General features: G+C 39.0%; 1 protein-coding gene across 8 annotated transcripts in view; it reads right to left on the minus strand.

Moving 5' to 3' along the window:
* The window catches only part of zmp:0000001200 (dedicator of cytokinesis protein 9), a 73287-nt gene that overhangs the window by 39386 nt on the left and 7139 nt on the right, over positions 1-26762 (minus strand). For 5 of the 8 annotated variants that reach the window (XM_046843745.1, XM_046843754.1, XM_046843778.1 and 2 more), the window contains exons 1-2: positions 8555-8743; positions 404-520 (exon numbers count right to left, since the gene is read on the minus strand). In XM_046843745.1, coding sequence (XP_046699701.1) covers positions 404-520; positions 8555-8728 — 291 coding nt within the window. In that variant the 5' untranslated portion in view covers positions 8729-8743. Of the gene's footprint in view, positions 1-403; positions 521-8554; positions 8744-26762 lie in introns of those variants that run through there. The other 3 variants (XM_046843760.1, XM_046843770.1, XM_046843786.1) reach the window with 1 other exon arrangement.

Here is a 26762-nt window from a genome sequence, read left to right on the forward strand (position 1 = left end):
TCAGTCTGTGTTTTATGATTGTGAATTGCACGTTAACAACTGCTCAGGCTTCAAGCTGATTTCCGCAAATCACTTTTTTTTCTTTTTTTTTTTTTACTACCGTTCAATAACCTTGTAATTGCCAAAGACTATTGTATAATAAAGCACTCAAAGAGAAATTCCTCTCTTCAGGTAACTAGAGATGTGTGTGCGCAAATTCAGGGTATGGCTATATAACCTGTACCCTACTGTGGAAACCTACACCATTTTCCCCTTCACTCAGCTCTCCAGCTGTACCAGTAGCAACAAAAACAAGCACTGACTTCTCTGTGTATAACTGAAGACTTTACTGCAGCCATATTTCGAAATGACTTGCTGTTAAACTGCACTATCAGATTAAAGCTGGGTTGCCAGGTAACCTCACCTGAAAATCCTCCAGAGGGAACTGCAGCATGTCTCGGAGAACATCGCTTAGGATCTGAGTCTTTCTCTGGACCAGGACACTCTCATAATCCAATGGCTCAATCAAACGTGGCTTTAGCTGCAAACACACACAAACACACACACAGACACACTTATTATTTACAATAAAATATAATAATGAAATGAAGAAATGCTTAATGTGAAAAGTAACTTATAAATGTCAGTTTTGTTATATAATCACGCTCACTTGCATTTCAAGGTATTTCCCAATTTCTGTTTAGACACATCTTCATTTGAGAGAGCCTGGGGTTTATTGAGAATGTATACAAAGAGTAAACGTGATAATAATAGGGCAGATATGGAACTAACGGAAACAAAAATCTGGGGAAAAAAAACTCAAACACCAGATGGAAGTGAAAAGGGTGGAGGAAGAGTACATGTTAAATGATCTGGTCTTTTTGGGTGTGACTGGTCTGAACAGACAGAAGTGTTTGTATGTACGTGTAGGAGTTTTCAGAGAAGGGAGAACACTTTCCAATGTTCATGGGGCTTCAAGGAATCCTCACAAGGAATCCATCTCTTTGACCCTTTGCAGCTTTGTTGTGTTTCTCAATCCTGGTCAGATTAACTATATTTAGTGCTGGTTTAGTTCACAGTACTTTCAGCAAGCCACAACAAATCAGAGGCCTGCCAACACCAATCTAACTGGCCACACCTCTGTGTGTACACATGTCTGTACACCATTTTTATCTGTCTGATGTAGAAACAATCTCTGAAACACAATAGCAATAGTGAGCATAAGGATGTTTAAGCTTGACATCAGCCTAGCCTTAGCTGCTCAGAAGTGTAATCCATGAGATTATAGTCCTCCATGTTGTTGGTATGTTGGTGCCATGAGGTCTAAATTTGTTAGCGCTCTGTTTTCACAATCACCTCCCCCATACGTCGAGACTCACACAAAAAACAATCAGGCTCAAATGACAAGGTCTGAATACTGTAGTATCTCTACCACATTTGTGACACACAGGTAGGACAGGTTTCTACTAAAAGATACACACTCGTATTATCTTCAAATCCCTTTTCGTTCCTTTTTTCATTTTATCTATGACATTAAACAATAAAGTGCATCTGGACAAAGCACAGTGTGTAGAGAGTCTTAGCAGATATGCTTCATTGAGAACGCTATGCTAGAAGTGGGTGCGCATGTGCAGCAAGCAATTATGAATTCTGCTCTCGCTGGTAAGTGAGATCGCAGGTTGCTCCACATCTGGTCCTGATATCAGCTGGGTGATGTCAGAGAGATCACCATGGTAATGGAATAGATTTACTAAGCGGTGCTATCCGACCCACAATGGGGGGGGTTGGGGGAAGAAACACAGACGCACTTTTGACATCGCTACCGAACCTCCATCTCCGATAGGAGAACAGACACGTCCACGCGTTTCTTCATGTCTGCTTCATTCCTAAGTACAATGTTACATCTTCAGGTGTTAAAGGAATGCGTGCTGCTACAATGGAGCACAAAGACGCGCACATACAGGTGAGTCAGTCCTTAAGGGCTCGCTGATAAAAGGCCAGGCACTGCAGGTTTCTCACAGCTGATAGCATCACACCAAGAATACAGCTCAGACACCCAGCTATGGGCACATGAGTGTGCATTTAAGGTTAATCATAAGCTCTCAAAAGCCGTATAGACACAGCAATAATGACAATCATATGACAGACAGGTGACAAGGCGGTGAATCAAGAGTAAGAGTTCACATCGTGTAATACAAGCCTGTTTTCGATCACAATACCTTCACATCCAATTCAGACTGCTACGTCGGCTGTTTTAAGATCTAGCTCGCCTGCTAAAATCTGCTGTTCCTTCAGGTCATTTCATTGAGAGAAATCTAGAATAAAATATTAGGGCAAATACACAATACTGCTAGTTATTTATATGCCATTATTCAGAATAGTTTTACCTGCTACCTAAAGTCGGTAGTACGATTTTTTTCTAAAGATTTTTTTAAAATCTAAACAGTTATGAACCCTTTTTTAGTTTGACCCAGGCTTGTTGTTTATTAAAATTATATAATATTCCATAAAACATATTTAACCCTTTGAGCTCTGAATTGGTGGGGTTTTTTTGTGCTGTCATACGGATCTTTTCATACTGAGTTTTTACAAGACCTTTAAAAGTTGTAAAGTGAAAAAAGACTAATTTTTTTACAGTGATTATGTATGCACTTAGACCCTTTCACATCATTTTGGTGCAGACCAAAGATTTCATAAAAGCTAAGGATATAGACCACATTTGGCAAACCAGGTTTTAAGTGTGTTCACATCTGTCCAAACTAATTCCACAAAATAAATAAATAAATAAATATCCAAACACAAACCAAGGCAGGTGTGAAAGCACACTTAAACACAAAGTTTGCTCTACCTAAATACTGTACGAAAGCAACAACAAACACAAAGGCAATTTTAACTCTAGACTGCGATATTTAAATTTTTTTTTTTCCTTTAGGTTTTTCTGTTCAAACGGAAAAAACTCGAAGGTAAGGCAGGGCTCAGAGTAACATGGGGTGAAGAATTTGCCTGATCTTTATGCATACAGGAAATTCAGCCCTTTATTTAGACTCAGACATCAAAAGCGCCACAAAGGTTTGGGCAGTTGTGTTCACAATGACATGAAATGCAGTTATTGTGGTTGAGCTCTCAGTTTAGTCAGGACTGTGGAATGTGTTCAGATTTCAGTGTGGTATAGTCTGCTGGGTGTGTGCGTGTGTGTGTGTGTGTGTGTGTGTGTGTGTGTGTGTGTGTGTGTGTGTGTGCATGCTTTACTCCCACTGTTGTTTAAAACTGCACTGATGCTTCCCATATTCTTGTATCAAGGTTGTACCTATGCAACTGACAATATGCTTCATACACTAAAGCCCACAGGAGAACATACAGCTCTGCTGACACACACACACACACACACACACACACACACACACACACACACACACACACACAATTTTCTCCTGATCACCTGCTTCAAACTATGAAAATATATTTTTATAGTTACTATAACTGTTATTTGTAATACTGTCTCATTATTCTTATTTGTAAAGAAATAAGAACCGCTCAGCTTTTGTTCTTAAAAAAACTTTAATTGAAGATTGACAGTGGTTTCACTTCAATGCCTTGAAAATTAGAAACTACTTCTGTCCATGACATGCAACAGTATTAATTTCCCAAGATTTCAAAAAGGTTTCCTTCTTAAAGTGTGTGTAGTACAGGGTGTTGAGTGGCTAAGTGTTGGGAAGCCCCAACTAAAGCTCCTGTCACAATCCGTAACAGCTGGTGTGGTTAGGAGAGCAGATGTTTATTTATGGGGCAACACGTGTAACTACAGATTTTCAGACTGGTCCAAATGAGATTAGAGGAGTAAATAAGTACATAATGCTGGAATGGTAATTCTAGTCTAAGACTTCGGATTAAAATTGTGTAGTTCGATGCTTCACGCAGACTGCATTTGTGTTTTCTTTAATTACCAGCAAGTACAACAACCATCGTTCTTTCTTTAATCATTTCCTATTTAATTAATAATACTCCTTTTTTCATCATTTCTAATCCATGAGCGCACACACACACACACACACACACACACACACACACACACACACACAACACTAATATACACGCTACACTATTCTCTCTCTGCAGGTTTTAAATGGAAAAATCCTCAACAATCCTTAATGACACTGGTTCAGAGATGTTCATGTTATTTAGTGAGAATTTCACAAGTTCTGAATTTTTCCACATCATCTAAATGGTGCACTTGTTGCAGTGTGTGTGCATGTGCATATGTGTGTGTGTGTGTGTGTGTGTGTGTGTGTGTGTGTGTGTTACCACTGTCTGTGCTGAGTTGCTGCCCTGCTCTGGCTCGACAACAGGCTGAGCTTTAAACTGCTGTGGAGATTCAATCACCATCTTCGCTCCTTTAGCCGCCCTCCCCTGCATGCTTTCAGCTTCTCTCACTCTCTGTCCAGTACCAACAAAATCCAAAAAATCAAGTTACAATCCAGCAGAAGCACTGGATGTGGCTCTCTCCGGGGTGGAATCGTGACTGGATGGAGCAGCCAGCATGTCCAGTAGAGGGAAACTTGTAGTTCTACTTCGTTCTCTCCCCAACTCTCTCTTACACACTCACACACCAAATCTACTCTCTCTTGCACTGTAGGCAGTGACAGGAGACTCCTCCTACACTCAGCTCAGCTGTGCTACCCTACACACACACACACACACACACACACACACACACACACACACACACACACACACACACCTCCCCCATGAGTGAGCAGAGCCTATAGAATTTACCTGCACACTAATGACTCATGTCACATAGATGCAGAAACCGTAGTACAGGACAAATGCGTGTCTCTTTGTATAGATGTAACAAAGGTTTGTGAGCCCTTTGAAACTAGTTGAATATCTGCTTGTTTCAATAATTAATATAGTCTTTTATAGTTTCATATAATCGTACAATTTGGTCAAATTTGGTGCATTATAGAATTTCTGAATGAATGGTGTCCCATGTGGTTCTCAAATTCTAAATACAAGACCAATCTCTGGCAAATCACAAACTCTATACAGTTAAAATAAACTTTAAACCACAAACCCTGGATGCTAGGCTATGTGGTGAGAAATCTAAGCTAATAATAGTGAGCACTTCTAAGATTTTGTGATCTACACTACATGGACAAAAGACAGATGACTTTTCCAGCCACATGTGGTTGTTCCCCCAAACTGTTACCACAAAGTTGAAGGCACACATTCGTAAATGTCTTGGATGAGGCAGCATTAAACTTTCTCTCACTTGTTCCTGTTCTTGTTCCTCAGACCTGTTCCATCATAACAATGCTCTTGTACACAAAGCGAGCTCTTGGTTTGGAGTGGAAGATCTTGAGTGGCCTCAAGAACTCTAGATCTCTGATCTCAACCAATTGAACACTTTTGGATCAATTGGAACACTGACTGGACTGCACATGACTTTACTAACTGCCTTATGGGTACAATTTCTATAAGCACAATACAAAATCTTGTGTATCAAATTCCCAGAATTATTATAAAAATAAAAGGCGACTAAATGTGGAATCAGATTTCACATACAAATCGTATATTTAAATTTCTACAACCCTTTGCCCATATAGTGTATTTTGAAGCTTAAATATTGTAACTTAGGAGATGAAAAACACCACAGCTCATTAGAAATTAGTTAGTAAGACTAGTTACAAGTACAGCAGAAGATATTCTTATTGGTCATTGGTGCATTTTCATAGCATTGTTAAAGTATAGCCAAACATTGTACAGATTAAAGCTGACCAATAATAAAAAAAAAAAAGCTCAGTATTTTGGAATATGTTGCATTTACAGTCTACACTGCAGCATGAAAGTGAAGGTCTCATTTTATCAAATGTTTGTTATCTGTTCCAGATGCGAGTGTTTGAACGGTGAAATCACTGTCCAGGTTTTTGTTACATTGCAGCACAGGAAGTCAGGGAGAAATTATGGCATTGAAAAAGTACAATATATGGTGTACAAATCCTCCCAGCAATTCAAGCGGCTCAATACTGAATCACGCAAGATGAAAACACTCTGATCTGTAAACAGAACAACATGGTCTAAAGCTAATCTGCGTAATTTACTTGCTTACTTACAATTCGGTCTTGTGCAAAATCTAATTGCAAAAATAAAATCTGATCGTAAAAAGTATGAAAAGCTTTTGCCGTATACTTTAAACTTTATTCTTTGAATGCCTCTAATCCTATCAAACTAAAATGATGTCCAACATGCATAATTCCTGTTCTTTTTATTGCTGTTGATGGTGTGTGTGTATCATCTGCTGCATCCTGCATTCTATGGGAATGCATGTGGGGCTTGCAAAGGTTTTTTGTGTTTTGTTGACATCACCTGCTCCCTAAAAAACTGCCTTTTATTCTCTCCTCAGTCTCTCATACTGGAAACAACGTGTCATCCTTCCATTGATGCAGTCATAAGCTTCCTTCCTTTTTTTTGACCCTGGACCCACATGGATAATTTCACCATACGGTTGTTTAAGGGATTGTCAGATTTCCGAAAGGCACAAGGTCAGAATGTCCTCTAGTCGATCTCTTCCTGAGGGCATGAGTGCCTGTTCTCTATGTGTAAGATAGCATATGTGAAATCACTTACAATAACCTATTGTATACAGACAGTTTTACAACCAAGTCTGTTGTAACAGACATCAACTCCATGGGGTGTTATCTGGAAGGTGCGCGCAAACACACACCTGATCAGATTTTCCCCAAAAGCAATATAAGTTCTGTTTCCAACGGCCATTCCTAAGAGCTTAGAATCATTTTGAAAGTGTGACTGACATCAGAGTCAGACTAGAAACATAAAAGGTTACGTCCATATTATCCCAAATACAGTTTTTTTGCCTAAACATAAAACGTTTTTTACATCATATTTGAGCATCTTTCATACGAAGTCCCAATGCACACAGTTATCTGATGCATAGCCATAAAAGTGTAATGAAAACGCTCAAATAAGGAATGCACGTGTACTCCAGGCTCCACTTCTGCACAATTCTGATTCTGAAGAAAAAAAAAAAAGATGTTCACATATATCCTCAGCTGATTTTACCTTTCAAAATAAAGCTGTAACACAGTACAATTTGATCTATTTCACTTAATCAGCATCATTCTTAGTAGATCTCTTTACACAAGTACTGGTAATGCATAAACCAGCACAGTACTAATGATGCCCTGATGTTTTCACCTTTCCCCTTTAAAGGATGTAGTATTGAAGATCAAACACTGCCCCCATGTGCAATTAAACAGACATGATCGGTGTCTCACCTGGTTTTACACAGACAACAGTGCTAGGTTTACTTTAGGTCTATTAGCACCTTGTGCGCATTCATGGGATACATGAAAAAGCATTTAATGCATTTTAAAGCATTTCCTAAGGGGAAAAAATGATGTATAGGAATCACACTTCTGCAGAAACGCCATAGGAATGGTGTATACAAACTGAATAACTTTATCCTGTTTGACACATGCCTAAAACTTTCCTTCAGAATAATTACGTTTCGAGTACACATCAATTGCAGCATTGTTCCCTACTTCTAAGACTAAAGCCCAAGAAGACAATAAACCTCTCACTGACCTCTATCTGGTAAGTACACTACCAGATTTGTCAAAGAGAATCAGCAAAAGCATACCAGAAACTCTTAGCCTTCGCACTACACATGTGGCCCCCTCACCCCATCCACCCTTAGTAAAGCCAGAGTTTGGAAGAGGAAGGAAAAGGCTGTGCTGCACTAATAACTGCACCGAGTATAATAACAGAGCTCGACTTTCCACTAAACAAGCATAGAGACTCGTTACCTCAAGCACACACACACACACACACACACTCTTACTTTACCCATCTGTAGCATTTTCGAGCTTCTGGATCAGGAAAAGTCAGTTTAATGTTTTCTACCCGTAAACATCTATTGATCCATTGAACCATTAGTGGCGTCTGTGTTGCTGAAGGAGAAACAGGATGCTCAGGTCTGCATTCTTAGAGACATATTTTAAAGTGCTCACTCATAGCAGACATAGATATTCATACATCGCATACATAGCACATTCAGACAGGATGATGCAAGTAGGAGAAGGCAGGAGGATGCATAACGTATGGATACTCCTTTCGATTGCAACCACAGTGTTCTAAAAGAAAAAGGTCATCTCTGGATAGGCGTGAGGGCGATGAGGGAACTGCTCCTCCTCCATGATCTCCTGATCTGTTCCTGCAAACACACACTCAGCAATCACAAGCTCTTCTTTCTCACTTCTCTTCGGTCACTACGTGTCTTCCAGGTAATTTTCTTGTCAAACAGGCACACAATGACACACTTTCCAAATAGGAAACACAACACATTTATCCTTCAGCACATCAGCCTATAAACTACAGAAGTATGCAGGAATGATGCATTGCACTAACCATGACTAAGCACTCTTATAACATATCTCCTGAGTCCTATTTCTGGGTGTTGCTGCTTTAAAGCAAATTAGCACAGAATAAGCCCAGGACAGAACCCACAGGACTTTACAGACAAGACAAGCACACTACACACACCCTCGACCCACACCTTGGATGTAGTCCTGATGGGCCACACTCTGGACTCCCTGTAGCTGGTGGAGGATGGTTCTGTCTCCGCCTGTCCGTGTAGCTCAGCTGCACTTGCTCTCTTCCAGTATCCACAATTCTTCTCGAGTGCAGAACGTAACCCATCGAACAGAATCACGCTGGTGGTGCAGCCCATGACTCGAGCTGTGACTGTGCATCACTCTAAAGCGTCAGTGACCCAGATTCTGTCAGGCTCCATGGAGAAGAGCAGCAGCGAGCCGTGTGCAGCGTGGAGATCTTAGTGCGCTCTGACAGCAGTGAGTGCTGTTCTAACGAACTGATACAGCGTGGGGGGGGGGGTTGAATATCTATACGTGTATGCGTGTGTGTGTGGGCAATTTGAAGCAGGACACATTCACACAGTGGTGAAATGAGAAACGTGTGGATGTGCTTGTGTGTTAAAAGAAGGATGGATAATCAGATTACGTGACTACACTTATTCAGAAATGTACTTTATGCTGGTGCTGCTATAATTCACTTTACAGTCGCTACTCATTCTGATTTTCATTCAAAGATCTGTTTTGTTTTTCCCTCTCATCTGACTCAGCGACTTGCTCATCGTCTTATACAGACGTACATATCTGAATGTCATACAAGAAACTTGCAAATATTTTGTAAAAGCTGTCAGCTGACAAACTTGTACTCAGTTATCAACGTTTATACCATTTATTCTCTCTGGAGTCTCTAAAACAGTTCTCATTCCTCTTAACAGACACAATAAACCCATTAGTTTGCTTTCCACCCGTTCCCACTCTGAAAACGTAACTGTGTTTGTATGGGAATTATGGTCCAGTGTTTAGAAACTAGTGCCTGCAGGCTGATTAGTGTTAACAGATATTTACAAAGCGCAGCATGTTACACAGTGAGCCTTTAATGTGCGGGTTTCAATCAGACGAAAGACGGCAAATAGAAGATTAGCATTTGAATAGGTTTCACACACACTCATACTATTTTTAATGCAGCTGCTTAATGCCAATCTTACACCGATTCCCAACAGCATTAAGCAAAAGAAAATGATAAAACTGTTTTGTTATTAAAAGCAAAACTGTTTACCACCTAAATAGATCAGCCAAATGCCCACAAGGCCACTTAATGATATTCCTATCCTTGTGAGGACATTTGGTCCTAGCTAAGTTATAAAAACATTCCCCCCAAACCCCCACCCCACACACTTGATATTATGAGAGGTAACAACTGCGACTTTTGACAGTGAATTATGGATTGTATTATGAATACAATATCAGGATATTATTCAAATATTATTTCTACCACCCAGTCTTTCTCGCAACTTGAAAATCCCACCAATTTCGCTTGTTTACACAGATAATGTTCAGTTTGCATTTTTACATTTCTGAAACTAAATCATTGTGCAAAAGGCAGTCATGGGGTGTGTGAATAATGAGGTGCTAAAGTAATCCTGACTGTGAATTCTACAAAAGGCATGCAGCCACTATATGTGTGTGTGTGTGTGTGTGTGTGTGTGTGTGTGTGTGTGTGTAGGCCACAGGTGGGGATAATTCAATCAAAACAAAGTAAAGGCTGAACTCTCAGGGCTAATGCATATAATGTATAATAAAGCAGTATATTAGACAGTATATTAGTAAAATACAAAAGAAAATTACAGCCTGGAACAAGCGTATGCACAGACAAAGGCAAATAGCCTCAAGTAAGCTATTATCCACCCACACACAGGATTACGCTATGACACATTATGAGCCTCCACTGACATCTGTTAGACTTATAGCAGAGAAAACTTGTTGACTTAATGAAGCACTCACATACATACATTTTGACACAGACCCAAAGTGCAGACTGCTTCCATGTCCTGAGGGCAGGTATTCGTCCAGCTCATGTTTCAGCGTGTCTCGCACTTACACAGCCACGGATATACACACTCGCAGAACGATGGCATATCTAATGTTTCAACAGCGATCACCCATTCAACATGTTCTGCTATGACGCATGCAAAATCATGCCTGAACATTACGTGTCGATGCCACATCTCTTATTTATGTCACTCCTGCTTTCTCATCACTTCGGAGGTGACGGTATCCTGGACACTCTATTGAAAACTTTTGTTTTTTTTTTCCACAACAAGGAGTTTTTCTGTAACTGTGTCCCAATCAGGAACTGTCACCTGTTTTTCAGTTTCACTTGTCACCTGTTTTTCAGTTTCACTTGTCACCTGTTTTTCAGTTTCATTCAGATAGATAGATAGATAGATAGATAGATAGATAGATAGATAGATAGATAGATAGATAGATAGATAGATAGATAGATAGATAGATAGATAGATAGATAGATAGATAGATAGATAGATAGATAGATAGATAGATAGGATTATTTGATTACTACCAGTTTTGTCCAGTAGACTGCATGGGAAGTCCATGTTCAGGAAATGTTATTATAAATGGCCATGGAGTGTAAAACTTGTTCTTTAATACACTTTTTTTTTTTGAGCTGAGTGATAATTTAGTAACACAATGAGAATGGGATGACCTACTCAATGCTCCCTCTCATATTGCACTGGAATGTACACACCCATCTCCGTCAGCTTTACACAAACACACAATATGTACAAAACGTTTGTGGAAAACTGAACAGAAGATGCGCATGTGGGGTTTTTTTTACATCCCATTTCACATGTATTCTGCATTTGCTGTTATAGTAACCTCCACTCCTTTGGGAAGATGTTCCACTAGATTTTTAAGTGTGGTTGTGGAGATCTCATTCAAACACTGAGGTCAGAGCTCTATAGCAGGCCACTTAAGCTGTTCCATTCCAAACCATGTAAACCATATCTTCATGGAGCTCGCTTTGTGCACAGGGGCATTGCTGGATGCCGTGACAGGTTTTAGTCTCCCAGTTACATTGGAGGGAAATTCCAATTCTACCTCAACCAAAGACATTCTAAACAATTGTGTGCCTCCAACTTTGTGGTAACGGTCTAAAGAACAATAACATGTGGCTGGAAAAGTCGGCTGTCACAATACTTTTGCTCATAATGTGTACACAAGGCATTTATGAGGTTTAAACTCGGGTATCAAATAGACAAAAGAAAACAGATGAACTATGAATATTTCAGGCAGTGCTGAGTCACTGTAGTGGACTGTGATGGATGGGTGACTCTCTAACCATCGAATGATGAATGAAATGAATGAACTGGGATGAGATGAATGAATAAACTGCAGATGCTAACACTGATATGAAGTGATCAGTATTATTCAAATGTACTGCTTGTGTGGGGGGAAATAGAAGCGTCACTAAACATTTTACTGACCAAAACAAAAAGGTTCATTCAGGAATACAGCAGCAGGGTTTTCTTAAGCAAATTTCAGTAAGGACTATGGACTTCCCATCATACACTGTGGGGACTGTAGTGAGTTCGGGGGGTTGGGGTGGAGAACACTTACTGTAAACCGATACAGTTTTCTCTGAAACGGAAGGAAACTAAACCCAAGAGCTCAAAAATGCCAACAAGCCTAAAGATAAAATGTTGCTCTGCTTTCAAACTCCTCTGTTCCTCTTTTATGTTATTTAGGATCACTCAGTGCTTTACTCTTTTTAGCTGCATTCGAATTAACCAATACAGTACACACTCTCTGGCAGAGATGGCAAAATAACACACCCCCCTCACTCAAGTAGAAGTACAGATACTCATGTTTTTAAAGTTGAAGTACTCATTACAACTAAGAAATTTGGGCTCTGACATGTAGAAAGTAAAAAAAGTAAAAAGTAGCCATTATTATTACCTGTTTTAATGTCACACTGGTAAATGGACCTCACATCATATTAATATATTAATACAAAAAAATGTCAAATGTTGTTACATAATGAATGCATCCAGACTGAACAAACACCATAGAGAACACAAGCAGAGAAAAGATGATCAGGTGATCAGGAATGTCTCTGTTCTCAGTCATGTTTACATCGCTGACTCCCTCTGTCTCACCCACGTTAACCCCAGACTTCTGGCTGCCTTCTGTCGTGCTCGTTGTTTGCTTCGTAAACGAACCTACGTCTGTGGTGTGTGAGAGTCAGGAAATAGATAGCCAGTGGTAGATTGAAAAAGCCACGCAATGACAAGAAATAGGATAATGGGCTGAAAACGGAGCAGTGAGAAGAAAAAATATTGATTATGTCACTAAATAGATAAAAACTAAAGTAATGAGTCTGGTTTGAAAATGTAAGAAGTAGAAAGTACAGATGTTTGTGTAAAAAAATTTAATGAGTGAAAGCAAAAAGTTAATAAATAAATAAATAGTGAAGTACTGATACCAGGAAAATCTACTTAAGTACAGTAATCAAGTATTTGTACTTCGTTACTTCCCACCTCTGCTCTCTAGAGATACGTGTGAGTTAAAAATTCAGGAGCAGCACTGACAGTGTTCATTTCTGTGGTGGCTGCTCTGCTCTCTCAGCACTTTGTCTGAAAGCAGTATCTTAATCAATACTTGAGTCAATCTTTAACCTGACATCTTCTCTTCCACCGTTTTGGTTAACACTACAGTTTTACAATTCGCCCATGCAGCACTTCGATATGGAATTAAATCTGAACTCAAATCCAGATTTTAGTGTCATGAAACCTGGAGTCAAGACGCTCGGACTTGGGCCCATTAACAAAAGTGACAAATATTTTAATATTAAATAATTTATTTATTATATAATTTTTATACAAACAATTATACTTACATATTAATACAAATCAATAATAAAATAACATTTATAATAACTATAAAAGTATATGTGGCTACTGCAACTGAAAAAGCACATCCATAGCAGTCCCCATTCCACCTCAACACACAAACACATCTATTGTGACTTGATCTGGACTTGAGAGCTGCTGACTTGCAACCAAAGAATTCTTTTCTGATCTGTGACCATGCAACTTTGACCAAAACCCACTAAGGACAAAGTTCTGGCAGCGTTAGAAGAGCATTACGCTGCATTTGTCTTACCATTTTTGACCTTGAGGTACAAAGTTGGAAGCGAGCCAAGTATCTGTGACGAGTGATGTATATTATCCTTCTCCAAACACAAACTCTACGTACCTGCTATAATGACTGCACTACAGCTAACACTTGTATTTAAAAATTAAGTAATTTAAAGGTCAGATGGAGGTCACGGTAGGATTTTTTAGTACAGGGGAATTCCTGGGAGGGAGTTTCCAAAACACTTTCAGAGGGGTCGGGTATTGCACGGTACAATGTCTTACTAACTTGGACTTAAGGCTTAGATAAGTCGGACGAGAGACATAAGCTTAACGGGAAGAGATTTCACTACAGCACCACTGTATACACCATTAAAACACGCACTAGAAACTCTGGTTTGGGCACAAGATGAGTCCTAAGAAATCAGGACACACATGATGTGAGTGTGTGAGATCAAAGGAAAGCACCAAGGGGTCTGAGATATCCAGAGTGGTCAGTGTGAAATGGAACTGAACAAGAGGAAGTGGCCTAATCATGTGCCTTTTTCCTGTAAGAGGAATACACAGATATGCAAAGCAAGAGAGCAAAGGAAAGAGAGGAGCCATGTGGTCTCATGGGGGAGAAGGAGATGCTGATGTGCTTTTCCTTCATTAAGAAGGAAGCGGCTGCTTCCTTGTTATATGAATTGAACCACAACAAAGATGTTCTAAGTGCCCAGTTTCCTCTCACACACACACACACACACACACTAAAAAGACTAAAAACAAAGTGTAACCTTACCCAGTAGAGTGACAGGAGGATGAGTGACAGGAGTGAGTCCAAGCCAGGGACAGGAAGGGAAACAAAAAGACAATGCACTATGCAAAAGATATAACCATGTCTGCAAAGTAATGTGTAATTCAGGCATTTCTGGCTTGATTTCTACTGAAATCAAGATTTGTTTATCATAATTATTAGCTTATTTAAAAAAATTATTATAAATGGAAAACAAACAAACACCAATATTTAATTTGTCTAAGCTATCATACAGAGGTATTACATATGAAAACACACATACTCCCCACACACACACACACACACACACACACACACACACACACACACACCCTTTAGCAAAATTGCACAGCGAAGCAGGGTCTCATCCTCTTCCTGTGGCAAAATATTCCACAAATGTTTATTTATCTCAGAAGAAGTCTTTGTGTGTGTGTGTGTGTGTGTGTGTGTGTGTGTGTGTGTGTGTGTGTTTGGGTTGGGGGGTATTTTTGCTGATCCTTTGTGGTAGCTCTCCAAAGCAGAGAACGCTCTTTGCCTTTCAACTTCATCACCTGGCTATATAAAGTCATCCACAGTTCAGCCTTTAACCTTCCACAGTGTCCACTAGAGCCAGAAAGCCATGGCAGGAGATGAACAAAAGTGACCGATGAACACTAATACCAACACACACACTCACATATATACTGTAGACACACTCAACTACTTTCCTGCTTACACATCTCCCCATACTCATACTCAATCTATTCACCTATTTCATTGGCTCGATCTCTGAACCTTTGTATCTGTGGAAAAAAATCGACATGTTCCACACTGTGCTCTCAGCCCCATGGTCCTTGGAGATGCGTAGTGTGAGAGTGAGAGTGATTGGAGGCGTGAACGTGAAGAGATAGTCTTCGACTTATCTCCCTGATAATGCGTTTACGTTGCGCTTGGATGCAGTGAGGTGCTTCAAGAACATGCTAAGCCGCTGCTGCCATCTGCAGGACAGAACACACACAGTCAGCATTGCTTTTCTTATCAAAATGATCTCAGGGTCCTGTTTTCAGATGATGGAAAGAAGGACAGAGGATGTATTGTTAATGGTATAATGATTATTCATATTAAGCTTGGTCAGGTTATACGGTCATTTTAAAATATTAATAGAATAAGTTACTGACTTTCCACGCTGTCCCTTTTAAAAGATTTCAAACTGCGTTTACCCAAACTTTATCATGCATTTTATTCTTTCTCCTTTACTTTACTTAGACACAATGAATTCACACAGCGGATATGATAACACACATGCTAGATAAGATTATCTTGAATACGGCAAGTGACTACTACACGCTACTGAAAGTCCATGTGTTTAAAAATCTGTGGAAAGACTGTTTTACTTAAAATAGTTTACTATTTCATTTAAAAAATGACTTGTAATACTATTTTTGCCTGCAAAGTGATGAAGCCTGAAGCTATTAGTATAAAAAATGTGATTTAATTACATTCTTTCCAATGTCTTTCAATCCCCTTATCCTAAATACAATATTTATTCTTATTACATCTCTTATCCATTCCAGCTTGATACAAATAAATAAAACACAGTTTCGTTCCCAGGAAGGTTAGAAAAACTGAGAGTTCGATTTTCTTTTCAGTGGTCTGCCTTTCACAAGCCCACTTCACCTTTTGTTTGACAGATTTATGGAATCAATTTAGGAAAATCAGAAAAAAAGTCCCCCCCCAAAAAAAATGCAAAGCTTAGAGGAAACAGAAAGAGGTCTGGAGCTTAGAGACATACAGTACATTCCTTTCCAGTCACGTACAGAAGAGGCCAGACATGTTTACACACAAACACACACAAAACATTAAACATGAACACTCACTCATATGCAGTTCATATCTAGGGTTAATTCTGAAATGAGGACCAAACAATTAAGCAGCAGACCAAACACATGATGGAGTCGCTCCTGTCACATCTATTGAACATTTTACCGTTATTTACATAAAACCTGTTTCTTAGTGCTCTGAGTGTTTCTCAGTAATGTTAATTCACCTTCACTACACATCTGTTTCTGACCAAAAACGATTACATTTGGTGGAATATTAGTGAATTAAAAATTAAAAATCTGAAAATTAAAAACTATTGCATTTCCACGCGAGCGTGATCAACATAACAGTCGTTCTGTTTCTCTTCAATAATAGGCTGATTAATCTGATTTACAAAAACAGTAAAATGACGTACAATTCTGTCAGCATCATTTATATGCACCCTGCTGAGATTAACAAACGGCCTGAAATCAGGGGGAGAAAAAGAAGAGTCCCCATCCACCATTTAGCACTTTCCTGACTGTTGTTCTTGCAGCAGACTTAAAAAAATGTCCTAACTAGGTTTTGTAATAACAAAACAGAAAGAGGAAAACCAGCTGTATTGACATCTAAGCAGCAATTTGGGAGTTCTCCTACATGGAAGGCCCGAAAAGTGGAAAAGGAAATTGAGTAAGAAAGTGTAAGAGGGTAGCAGGAAGTGGTTCTGATGTAAAGGAAACAATATGGATAGTGCTGAATGTCACTGCAAGACAAATTGAATCAGACTGACCAGAGACAAAAAAAAAAATAGGAGCGTTAAAGAGGAAATACGCTGGTGTCAGGTTACGGTAGCAGACTTGCGTTACGGAGTTAAAACTTCTCATCATGAGAACAGCATTAAAGCATCAGCAAACAGGTATGCAGTGAGTTTTATAGTCAGTAACAGACATGAGTAATAAGCAGCTCCAATTGTGCATTGTATCTCAATACAATCCTGACTCCTGACAATAGTCATCCTGCTTTATCCTGTGTGAACACGTGTGTGAGTGGGTGTATGTGTGAGAGGTTATTCAGATTGAGAATATTGCCCAAAGTCAAACAGACTATTTATTTATTTATTTATTTATTTATTTATTTATTTTTGTCTAATTTCTGTGTGTCGCTTATTATCTTCAACCTAATAAATGGAAAACCGCTGTAGATTGCAAGAATGTTTATTTGAGTACGTGCATGCCTGTTTTCCTCACTCACACACACACACACACACACACACACACACACACACACACACTTAAGGGAAATGAGGGGCACTGTACTCACAATGGTTTAATCACACGTGTATTTGCTCATGGTATGGGCACTCGAATGCAGTATTATCTGTGACAGAGCTACAAGGCACCTAAAAACTCAGAAAAGCTAAATAAGGATTTGGATGGACACACACCACATCACAACCAGAGACTGGAAGCCCAGTGACTTCACCTTAGAGACTGAAGAAACAAACAGGCAACCGAGCTGAAGCATAAACACTCAGAGACAACTATAAACACGAAGCAGAGTTTTGGATGACACCTCAGTGCAGGAGAGGAGCTGCTCCATCAGGACATGCTGCACTGGCCTGCACTGGCTGTATGGCAAGTGGCACAGTGCCATGATCCTTATCTTGGACACCAAGACACTTCAGTTTTTTTTTCTGTCATACATACAAACATAAACACGCACTTCCTGTCTAGGAAACACATTTTGTGTGTCCTTGTTCGAGAACCTTGCGTTTGAGCTTTTCTCGACTTATGTTGATTGATGAGACAGAAACTCGAGTTGCGAGCAACCTTAGAAAGACATGATGATGATAAGATCCAACACTCCAGATCATCACCAGACTAAAAATAATAGATAATGGAAAAGTGAAATTTCTTCATCGGATCCGATTTGTACAAACGCTGCAATGTTTGTGCAGATCACTGAAAAAGCTCGGACTTCATTCGGACATGAAATGCCTTTTTAAGCTATTTTTTTTAATAGCGCGTTAAATCAAGCTAATGAATCATGTCGCAACCGGAATAACGAGTGATCTTTCTTTTGGTTGAGTAACTGATATGTTGTGCTTTGTTGCAACTAGCCTGAGTTCATAAAGAGGAAAGTTAAAGCGCATTGGCCACTTGCAGTGCTCGAGGGTGGATTTATGAAGGTCAATAACATGTAGCGTTTTCTTTTCAGGAACACTTGTAGGAAATGTTTCAGTGTGCGACTGTGTTTGAGTAAAGACTGGAAGAGGATTACGTTTGTGTGGTTAGCCACTGAATGCTTTGTCTAAGGGTTAACCGAGGCATTTTTGTGTATAAACACTTCTGGCCTATTCACCCTACAAGAAGGACAGTGCACTTTGCTTTGACTGTCAAACACACACACGATCACAAACATTAGTATTTCCTGATCTCTTCAGGCTAATGACCAGCACCTCTTGAGCATATACACAAACAATAAACACTGGCAGCAGCATCACATCACTGAAGCACATCTTGTTCCCAAATACACTGCACCAGAAATCCCACACAAACTCTACTTTACTATTTATTATACTACACCACTGATAAATTTGCGAATGTGATTGCATGTGATTTTTTTGTACATCAGCAGCTCTGACAACCATATTATATGGTTATTCTTCAAATGTTTTTTATGTTAATCTGCTTGTAACGACTTTAAAATGAGCTGTAACAATTAAAAGAAGGATGTTTATATTCATTTATATTCTTGTCTTGTGTTTGTTATATACACTGTAGGTTAACTTTAGAACTACACGACTGAACCACAAGATTTTAACTCTTTATATACTCAGAACAAAAACTCAACAGTTTTCATTAAAGACTTTCCAGTTTCACGGTAATAAAATGCTGCTTGATTTTTGTCTGATTAACTTCACAAAAAAAAAGTGAAAGAAAACGAGGTTGCTGAAGGAACTGCTAATAAGGATAACAGGAAGTTACCTAGTTCTCGCATTCCACAGCATGCTTCATGAAATTATTTAAAAACATATCATTCATACATAAATGAAAAGTCTTTGACAACACTGAGGCAAAATACTATGATATAAAACACTTTCTGTTGTAGAAAAAGAATTGATTAAAAATTTCAGTTGTACGTTTAATACAGAAAAGCTTGCATTCAAAATTATATTACTAAACTGTTTATGAGAAACTGCCATTAGGATCTCATGAAATAATGAAAACAATAATAATAAAAGAAAATAGCGCATCATCCGAAAGAAGAAGCTTTAGCCTATAGCAGTGGCTCATATCACTAGTCCTGCTGTATCATGCTCATTTTAATATTTACTCTGCCTTTATTTAGTAAAGCTGTAATTAGCATATTATCTGAATCAGGCATGTTAGAACAAACAACGTAGAGCATGACGCCCTAAAGTCGCACAAAGCCTGTGATTTTGCTTTACTGGTGCCATATTTCTGTGACGAAATCAGATTAAATCTAACTAAAACGTGGGAAATATTTCACATTCTCCAAAACAACTTTCTCCACAGCATGCATGTCTGTCTATACAGTTATGTGTACAACCATCAGCAAATTAATAAAAGTAGGTGATGAAGAAGAAAAAGAACTGTCAAAGCAATTAACATGTGTAACCAGTCCTCCAGCCAACAGTATTTAAAGTATTTCTTACTTTAGCTGTGTTTTTCACCACAGTCTTCAATTAAGAGAAAAAAAGTAGAGCCCTCACATACAGACCATCACCTGACAGTTCAGAAATATTTCATGTCTCCATTTGTTGTTATAATAACCTGCACTCTCCTGGGAGAATGTTAACCACTAGATTTTGGAGATTTTAGAAATTTGTGCTCAAGTTCGCCTCCAAACCATGTAAACCTCCATCGAGCTCATTTTGTGCTCTGGTTTGGCTCGCCTGGATTAAGTGAAAGGGAAAATTTGATGCTACTGCATCTGAAAACTTTCAATACAGTTGTGCGCCTCCAACTTTGTGGTAACTGTTTGGAGAAGAACCACATAAAGCTGGAAAATCAGGTGTCCCAATACTTTTGTCCATATAGCAAATGCAGATGTGCTGCATTCCCTTTCACTGAACTTTGTGTGTCTGAGTGACTGTTCTCTGTCAATGTGGAGTTTGTGTTGCTGCCCGCTTTGTTTGCATGCCTAGTAATCTTTGATGTGATCCGTCACACCTGCTGCATACATCTTCCTTCCTTGTGCCAATTTCCTCATTCTACAGAATGTTAAGTCTGCTGCCTGAGACCCAAGATCTCTGCCTCTTTTCTCCAGGCCTGGCGTGTTTTCTGAACCGCACCTGATCAGCATAATACATGACAGGTCGGTCATGTGGTGTTCTGACACGAGTAACGCAAACTGAAGAAAAGCGCAGAGACATTTCGGTGCTCTTTCATCTGTGCGGGGAGCAGAGAAGGAAAAGTTATGGCCCACCAACCAAGAATGCACAAAGACCAATGATACACACTCATCCAGACACACACACAGAACCTTTCAACCTCGTGGTTTAGCTTCACACAGCACTGGTTTAGCTTCACACATTACCAACACTACATGAGCTAAACAGTTTTTTTAACAGCATATTACAAATAATACTCTCTATTCTTATTTCCAGATCTCGTTCCTCCATACACGTTGCTACAACATGATTTAAGTCTGCAGCCTGCCTGTCTTCACTTGGTATGTACTGAGAAGTATCTACAGTAAATGTAGGCATTTCAAGCTTTTTTTTTATTTAACCTGCAGGAATAAAAACAACCCTGACTATAAAAATAAACCCGTCCGGAAAGGATTTCCTGCACTCCGTTTAATGTGAAAACTTTCCATCTTTCTTTTTGTGAGAATCATGCTGAGGATTGTTCTTTGAGGTCGTCCTCCTGGCTCAAAACGCACGTGTGTGAAGTATACCGTACACGGGGAAGAGTTGCCCAGACAAATTTTAAACACGTTTTTTTTGCTCATCCTGTCTGTTACCGATCCACAGATCACGGTTCCTTGCGTCATTGTAGCTGTTTGATGTCTGGCTTCTTTGTTTGCTTACATAGAGTATGAAGAAAGTATGAACATTTTTTAAGCGGGGAAACATGTCAAGCAGATCTTGTGTCTGAGGAAATTAGTTGCCTTGCAAACAAACAGGTTCGACGAACTGAGGAAGAAAATAAAACCCTTCTCTCTGTTGACAAAACATACAAAACAAAACATTGGTGAACTACACACAGCAGCTGATGCACAGCCTGGCAAATTGTAACCTGGATTCTTACTAGACACATTCATTAAAGTGAGCTGATAAGAGAGGATCGTTGCAGAACACGCAAAACGGGTCATTTCATTTAAATATAATTAAGGCAAAAATATTGGCACTAACGTGAAAAGGAAAAAAATGCAACAGAAAATTCCAGCCAAATCTGCCACCACAATCTACGTACCTTTTTTTTTTTTTACTGAAGGCGAGGCACAAAAACATAAAAAAAACCAAAAACAACTGAGCAGCACATGCAGGCTTTTGCTCACATGGATGGCTAGATACTACATTTGTAGTTCCTCCAGTCACAAATGTTAATGTTTAAAAGTGCATTAACTTGCTGTGGTTATTTTCATTACTAAATGTGGCTAGAAAAAATGGCAGATGACTGACAAACATCCACCATTACTATATCCACAAAGCTCTAATAACTTTTAAAAGGGCTGCCTGCTGTAAACATTGGAAACTGGTACCCAAGTATACAGAGATTTCTATTCAGACCCTGTCTGGGAACATCTCAGGCTGCAATAGGATGTAAGTAATATCACACTTTCGTAGCACCGCGAGTAAACTGCCGATTCCTGCATTCAGGCACAGTTTAAACTGGTCCAGAGTAACAATGACCCATTTCCTGTCAGAAGTAGGACTTGAGGAAGTTAGTGTGTCTGGATTGTGAAGGCTAACACACCCCACGTTACTGATCTCTGTGTGATTGTGTGTGTGAATCAGTTTCTGAGTGCAGGCCAGAACTTGAACAATATTCTGCTGTACTGTTATGAGACACAAACCTCAGAGAGAACGATAAGACTGACAGAATGCATAGTTATTTAAATCCAAGACAGCAATCTGACACTGGCGAGTCCTCTATTATTGTGTCCTTTCTAAAAATAAAGTTCCTTTTGTTGTGCTTTGTAATGCACAGAAACAGATTAAAAAAAAGAACGGATCCATTCATAAATGTGTTACTCTATCACAGAGATGAAAATCCTAAAAGAATTATATCTGGACAGACTGCCTAGTAAACTGCCTAGCGTCCATGCTAATGACATTTAGACATTAAGTCCTTGCTAATGACTTATATATAAGAAAATAATTCACTTACAAACTATACTATACTGAGTAACACGATTCACATGAACCACAACACAATATCATTGAAAATAACAGAAATAATGACTTCAACTCCTAAATATTTAATATATTAAATGTAATAAATTATTTAATAAAAAAAAAAAAATGCACTTAAGATAACCTATAACTGAGGTTTGGAACACAAGGTGTCAAAAATGGATTATTGAAATAGTAATAATTTATGCAGTTATTTTAATTTGTACATATTTTGATGGTTTGATTTGTTTTTGAAAGAAAAAAACTGCTAAACTACCAATAAAGATAACAGTACCTAAGTGCCTTCTGAAAGGGGCACAGGAAATGGTCCAAACAGTTGCCATACAACTAAAAGCCTAATGTTGTCTACAATGCATGCTGAAGCATTTCCATTACCCTTAAGTATTCTAGCAGTTTGTGTTCTCCTGGTATCAACCAAACCCGGATCTGTACACCAGTCTGCCAAATAGTTAAGTGTGATTCATCGGTCCAGAGAACATGTTTCCACTGCTCCTTTACACCACTTCAGTCACACTGAGCATTGCACATGATTATCTTATCCCTGGAAACGCATTTCATGAAGCTCCTGATGGACAGTTTTTGCTGATGTTGCTTCCATTGGCAGTCTGGAACTCTGTCCTGAGCGCTTGCCAGACCTTTTTCGGTGATGATGTATGGTCTAGCCATTTCGGGGCTTAGCCATTTAAACTCCTAATCACTTTCATTTCCAATAGCACTTACAATTGATTAGGGAAGATCAAGCAGGCAAAGATTTCCGATGTGTGGCAAAGTTGGCATCCGAATGAATTTTAAAATCACTGCTGAACCCTTTCTACTTTCAATATTTGTTTATGGAGACTGCATGGAACTATGCTCGATTGCATGCACCTGTTAGCAATGGGAACAACTGTTGACTAGGAGGGGTGTCCACATACTTTTGACCGCCCAATGCATAGGACCCAAATCATGGAATCACATTTCTACATGCCAAACAACTGTGTGTGTGTGTGTGTGTGTGTGTGTGTGTGTGTGTGTGTGTGTGTGTGTGTGTGTTTTCCAACTGGACCACTGTGGTTTCACATGCTCATATAAACCAAATTGCCTCTCATCCAACACACAGACCCACATTTCTAATGCTACGGTGAAACCTTTAAGTCAGAGTGAAAAATTGCTACACTGGGTGTGTCCTAGAACCACAAGCAGTAAAAATGTGTGTGAGAAGCTATGCTGTGTGTGATGCGATCAATCTCAAAAGTGAGAATCTGATTTTCTGTATGTAAAAACAACTCCACCCGATGATTACGCTCCTTCATTTACAATCGGAAACCACCGAGAAACCCCTGTATTTTCTGATAGAGAACGCGGTCGTCTCTCATTCCTTTTCCCCCTGGCGCATTTTGCTTAGACAGATCATGAAGACATGAAACAGGAAAACACTGCACTTGTGAACAGGAACACACCACTACAGTTGGACTAAAAGAGTTTGTTATGGCAACATCCCTCCTGAACTATAACAATCTAAATGTATCAGACAGCACGAGAAAGGCAGAAAGAGGAGGATGGGGGAGTGAGGGCAACAGGAAAGCTTGGGTGCTTCCTGTTTCAGTGTGCTATAGAAACCATGGTCCTGTCCTGTCCTGTCCAGCCTTCATTACAGATCATACATGAATATTCATATTCAAGAAACTCTGGAGTCAAGCACTTTTTTTTTAATGTGTCCTTCCCCGAGTCATTGAGCCTTGTATTTCATTCAGACTTTTGCTCTGTTACTGAGAACATTCGGATGTACAAGTGCAAACGTCACAAATGCTGCCCTGAGCTACAGGGATCAATGAACCATTGTGACTCTAAACCCACGGTTCATAAACACAGATTTGCGTGCACATAAAGAAATAAACAGATAAAAATATTTTAGCTTTCAGAAAAGTAATAGGGCTTTAATAATAATAATAATAATAATAATAATAATAATAATCAACAAAATACAGTGTAAATATCTTATCTGCATACAGGATCACATATTATACATGGAATTCAGATTATCCCAAATAAAATACTAACATGTCTCGTATTCTTAAGAATGTTCTTGAAGTAACATCTGTGGGTCTGTCAGAACTTTAGCTGTCTGCTTGGCCTCAACATAATTTAATTTGGCTTCATGTCCATGAGCAGACTAACTGAGGTTTGGCTGAAACAATGGCCTGCATTTGGGTGTGTGGGTGTGTGTATGTGAGTGTCTGGGGATTCTCTCACAGGTCAGAAGTTTAGACAGTTCGAAAATGGAAAAATCGCAGATTTTCCACATAAGCTTCAGACTGATGTGGCTCCGAAGTCTAAATTAAGGTTGAAATGTTTTTATCATCGATGTCATCAATGTTAAACAGGCCGCACAGGACGCAAGACGTACTGAATGATCCAGGTTTCCGATCCTGATCTAATATCTGTGTAGATCTGTGAAATCCATGGGTCAGTATTTACTGGCATATTTATAAGTGTGCTTTATTCCAGAATCACAAAAGCAAAATCCCATAAAAACCATTTGCATTAAGCACATTTGTAATAGCTTATGCAGTCATTAGGAACTTGGCTTTGTGCTTTTCAAAGATATTTGGCAATAAATGTGATGAAGACGAACTCTCGTGGGAAATTAAATATGCCTGTGGTTTTGTCTGAAATGCTGTTTGCAGTCCTTTAATGTCTGGCTTGATTTCTCTTTCCATCTCTTTTTTCCATCCTGCAGTGCAAGACAATAAAAAAAGCCCGAATGCCCAGTTTCTAAATTTACAGAGTATTAGAAATTTATAATATTTCTAAAACAACATACTGTATCTTTGTATACTTATAAGAAAACAAAAATGCGGTTTTACAGTCTACTATAATGATTACATGCTCATTTATGCTCAATTTGTCACTAGGGCAACATAAGCAGGTGATAAAGCCACATTTCGTTCATTCTCTACGTAGAAATTGGTGCTATTCAAGTAGGCTTCACCAATGCCATGCCCTGTGTAAAGGCCATATAATAGAACAGTGGAAAGGAAATTGTGGGCTGTTTCCAGGATTGGATGAAACCATAATTATAACAAATGGTCTGTCCGTGGAAACTGAGTGGAAACTTAATTAGAATGACTATTACATCTGAACATCAAGGATGCATATAGCCTGCATCGTATGACATAATCTGTAGTGGCTTTTCAACCATGCATCCTGTACGATTTGCAAAATAGCAACCAAATTGGAATTACTATGAAGATCTATGACGCACTTAACGCTTATCACTTAACGATGTATCCAGAACATTCTCATTTCCTCTACAGAATAAACCATATTAAAGTCTTTTTGGTGCTCATTTTTGAGTATTATTTCATTTCGGACAAACATGACATCACTACGGTTAATCAAAAGTACAAACCAAAAGACAATGCAGTCAAACAAAAAGATTGCATAATGCTGCAGAAATCCCGAGTCCAGCTGCACTGTATGTAATTGTATATAAGACTTGTTCCTCAAAGCTATTTGGTTGCTGCTGGAGATTAGAGAGTGCGGGGGAAAAAAACATTTTACATTTTATGGCACAAGCTACTTGCGATTTTCTCATTTACAACGAAGCAGCTGAGGTTTAAGGGCCTTGCTCAAGAGCCCAGCACTGGAAGCATTGATGGAGCTGGGATTCAAACTCATGACTTTCCAGACAGAAGTCCAACATATTAACCACTGAGCTACTACTTACACAAACACAGCAAGAACACTGAAGCACATGTGTTTTGAAAGAAGGTCAATGGGTAAAGTAACAGTCCGCTGCTGCATATATATATATATATATATATCTAGTGCAATGTTGAATGTATATATAGTGCAATGTTGTATATGAGTTCTGACAGTGTCCCCTGGAGAAACACCTACAGCAGAAGAACCATGGATAAAAACAAGTACAATTGATTGGTAAAAAAACACAGTCCTCCTGTTGAAAATGTACACAAACTTGGCTCTGATCATTTGTGTTTTGTTTATTGGTCACATTAAAATAAAAGTAAAAAAAAAAATGTTCATGTTATGCATCAATGTCGAAACTTTTCAAAAATGACCTCAACAATTTAGCTGCTGCTACTGTTAATAATACAGCTGCTGTATTAGGGATGAATATTATAGTGTTGTATTACACGCAGCTTCTGTGGTAAAATGAACACGTCTACATTTTTATACAGTGAATAATATAAAGACAGCATCCATTAATAGAAACTTCGGCATTCTCAGTAAACTGCGTGATCTGTGTACTCAGCCTGGCTACTTATTAATCAACTATGGCCGAAAACCACACA

The sequence above is a fragment of the Silurus meridionalis genome, chromosome 3, assembly GCF_014805685.1.
Source record: "Silurus meridionalis isolate SWU-2019-XX chromosome 3, ASM1480568v1, whole genome shotgun sequence".
Lineage (NCBI taxonomy): Eukaryota > Metazoa > Chordata > Actinopteri > Siluriformes > Siluridae > Silurus > Silurus meridionalis.